The 3,432-nt window shown below is 51.7% G+C and overlaps 1 protein-coding gene across 1 annotated transcript in view; it reads right to left on the bottom strand.

Annotated features, from left to right (window-relative positions):
• Window positions 1–775, bottom strand: part of TMEM63C (transmembrane protein 63C) — an 11,652-nt gene extending 10,877 nt beyond the window's left edge. Inside the window, exons 1-2 of the mRNA XM_009873934.1 lie at window positions 581–775; window positions 117–196 (exon numbers count right to left, since the gene is read on the bottom strand). Coding sequence (XP_009872236.1) covers window positions 117–196; window positions 581–775 — 275 coding nt within the window. The remainder of the gene's footprint in view (window positions 1–116; window positions 197–580) is intronic.
• Window positions 776–3,432: the final 2,657 nt, after the last annotated feature.

Here is a 3,432-nt window from a genome sequence, read left to right as displayed (position 1 = left end):
AGAAACAGAAACACTTGCTGAGCTTCTCTGTGGGCCACCCCACAGTGCCAGCCCTCCCAGTAGCTCTCTTGGAGACGCTGGAGCCATCACTTGTGGCAGCCTTGCATCCTCCTCACCTATCATTGTCCATTAGCAGTGCCAGGCGCCCGTAGTCCCAAGCTGCTTTTCGAAGGCAGGAGAAGACCAGGAGAAGAAGCTAGAGGAAGATGGAAGAGGAGAGATAAAAAGTTTTGCCGTAGGGTCTCAGCCCATGGGGTCTCCTCACATCCCTGCTTTCTGTTTTCTCACTCATAAGCCCAAGCTTGTGCAAAACTCTCGCCTCAAGCCAAACTGCTCCTGCTCCATGGTATCACCACTGCTACCCAAGTGGCCACCTGCTGCCACCATGATGTGGGCAAAGCTCTTGCTCCCCTATGCTCATTCCTGTTCCCCCAATCATCCAGGCACACCAGCCCACAGGCTGCACTCGTCTGTGGCTCTCAGCACACTCACAACACACATTCAGGCTCACAGACAGTCTCTGACCTCACAGCCAGGGGCTGTGGTGCTTGTAGACATGGCACCCTCCTGGCCTGCTCACCAGCCAGAGGATGAAGTTGATGGCGAGCACGGTGGGCACCCCGCCGAACGGCAGCCCTTCCAGGACGGTGCTGTGGGAGCGGGCACTGAAGCATTGCTCCTCCGTGCTGTTCACCAGGGTGTCCAGGAAGCTGAGTACGTCCAGTGAGGTGGGGCCAGCACCATCAGGCGCTGTCTCCGAGTACACGCTCTCCATGGGTGCCGTCGTGGGGCCTCACCCTGCAACACATGAGCAGGAGTGTGGATGGAGAAGCTTTTGCTTGAAAAGGTGTCATGGCTCTTCCAGGTCTTCAGCAAGGTCTGAGGATCTCACTAAGGGCAGGGAGGGGAGGACTGGCTGGTGACCCCAGTCCCAGTCTCTCCCAGGAATGGGCTGTGGAACACAGGGCAGGGGGTGTTGCTGCAGAAATCTCATTGCTACCTCATACCCTTCCTCTACCCCATTAAACACCACGCTATTTGGTTGTCTCTGTCATACCTGAGACAGGTCTCTCCACCTCTGCCCCTCAGTCCTGGAAGCTGGGTTGAGTCATGTTCACCCTGGTGCAGTCAGTAGGCAAGAATGAGGAGCCAAAGCATTTGCTTGAGTTTCTGAGAACAAGAGCAACAACGATGTTAATAACAGGGCTGCCGAGGTTGTGCTTGCTCTGCTCCTCACAGCCAGTTATCTACAGAGTCTCTTTTCCTTGTGTGCCTGCTGTGGCTCCATGCCTTGGAGCCCCCACCAGCACCTTTAGTCAGCTGCTCCTGGTGAGCTGTGTGGCCTTCAGAGGAGGACAGCTATGACTGAGCTGAAACCAACTACATCATCAGAGTGAGAGGCACCCTAGGACAGTGGGGAGTCTTCAGGGTGCACTCACTGCAGTCCATTAATAAGTTGTTGGAAAGGGGTGTTTCAAAATGGCAACCAGGTTGGATCCTTAACGTGTCTTCTGAAAACACCTCAAGTTAGGATGTCTAGTACTTTTTAAGTAGATAAACTCAGAAGGGCTGAAGACCCTGCTTAGGGGAAGACTAAGGTTATCAGTGTGTGTGGGTACAGATAGACAATGAAACATTGTATTGGGAGGCTTTGAGCAATCAAATCTAATTCTGAAGTTGTCTTGGTCCTGAGTAAGGGCTTTTATCAGTTGATCTCTGAGGTGGCCCTTCCAAGCACAGTTGTTCTATGTTCCTTGTGCTCCTGATAAGGACATCTTCTGGCCTATGTCAAGTTTATACAGAGCTATATGAATGACTTGCCTTGCAGACATGCTGAGCACAGTCTGTTGCGACCAGGATATTGTGACCACTGCAAAGGCCACGTGAAACCTTAGCACGCTTATTAACTCCTGTGAGCTCTGTATTCAAGTCACTGGGCATTCATTCCTCTCCTTCCTTTTTATCTATATCCCACGCCTATGTCTCAACTGGGACCCTGCTGCACTCTCTGAAGACACCCAGCAACAGCTGATCTCTGCTGCAGGATGCTCCCAGGACAGGATGGAGGAGCAGGAGCAGGAGCCCTGGTTCAATTAAGCAATGGAGAAGGATGCAAACAAAGACAGCCAGCACCGCCAGGGACCAGGAGATGCAAGGTGTTTATGGCAGTTTTTCCCATCAAGACCAAACAGGATTAACTCTTACTCAACACCAAAGGAAACTTGATTGAGAAATCCTCGAGGAGCACAGAGAGAGCACATACGAAATGCCTTGCCTTAGGAAAAGGATCTTCCTGAGCTCTACATGGATTTGCTTTTGTTGGGAAACATTTACTTCTGCTGTGTCAGTGTGACAGATGGGAGACTACAGTAGCACGTGATTTTATAGGCACTGCTTTAGCTTCACCCTCTCTGTTTTAGACTGTGCAGCTCCCTCCTTGAGGAGATTAGTCTTGCCCTAAAGCTCCTGCGGAGCCCAGACATCCCCACCCTACAGCTGAGCAGAGTGGGTAGGATGGTCCCAAGCAGGACATGACACAGGTTACACACCTGACACACTGCCTCTCTTCGACCTCCTCATCCAGGGAAAGAAAAGACCGATGAAGAGAGAGGTTTTCAAACACAGAGAAGACAAACAAACAATCAAACAAAAAAAGGCTCTGACGGCCCTAGAAATGCATTACTATTTTCTTCATTTCAGAAGCATAAATTCCAGTCCAAATAAAAATCCCCACTGGAAGCCAAAGAGTGGCTGGGATTCTTGGACCAAGACTATAAGCTCAGCAGAGCCTGAGGCTCACCCCACTCCAGGGTTAGGCTGGCATCTGCCTACCTGCATAGATGCCTTCCTTTAAGGGATGTCAGAAACTGCTCAATTCCAGGCATCAAGATCCCCAGGACATGCCCCCATGTCAGTCCCTCTTACTGTGCATATAGTGCAGTGTCACCTGGGGCACGGGCTTCAGTGTTGTCTGCTACAGATCTGCCCATGCTGCCTACAGCATTCACAGTTCTCCTTGGAGGTCTCTAGCCACATACATATCAATCTGGCTAGTCCATAGTGTCTGGAGACATCATAGTTCATGCTAGGACAGCTGACCATTAGTGTAGCTCCCAAAAGAACTGCCAGGTCATCTGAGATATGTTGATACTGCTCCGAAGGGCATCCCAGTAGCCTTGGGGCTGAAGTACCATTCCTGCAGCCAAGTGTGAAGTGAGGGATGGGCTGGCAAAGCATTCCTGTAGCACTCTCAGTCATGGCCTGCCTCCCAGCCGGGGTTGGGAGTCCCGTGCTTCAAGGCCCAGCAAGACACTGTTGAGATAGCAACCCCTGAAGGGAGAACTCTGGGAATGGAGTGGGCCACTGGCAAGCAGCAGCTGTTTGCTTTGTCCTGCCTGCCTCCTCCTTGCCATTAGGCAGCTGCGAAACCAC

This window comes from Apaloderma vittatum, unplaced genomic scaffold (assembly GCF_000703405.1).
Source record: "Apaloderma vittatum isolate BGI_N311 unplaced genomic scaffold, ASM70340v1 scaffold17527, whole genome shotgun sequence".
Taxonomy (NCBI): domain Eukaryota; kingdom Metazoa; phylum Chordata; class Aves; order Trogoniformes; family Trogonidae; genus Apaloderma; species Apaloderma vittatum.
This window is presented reverse-complemented; position numbering and strand designations above follow the sequence as displayed.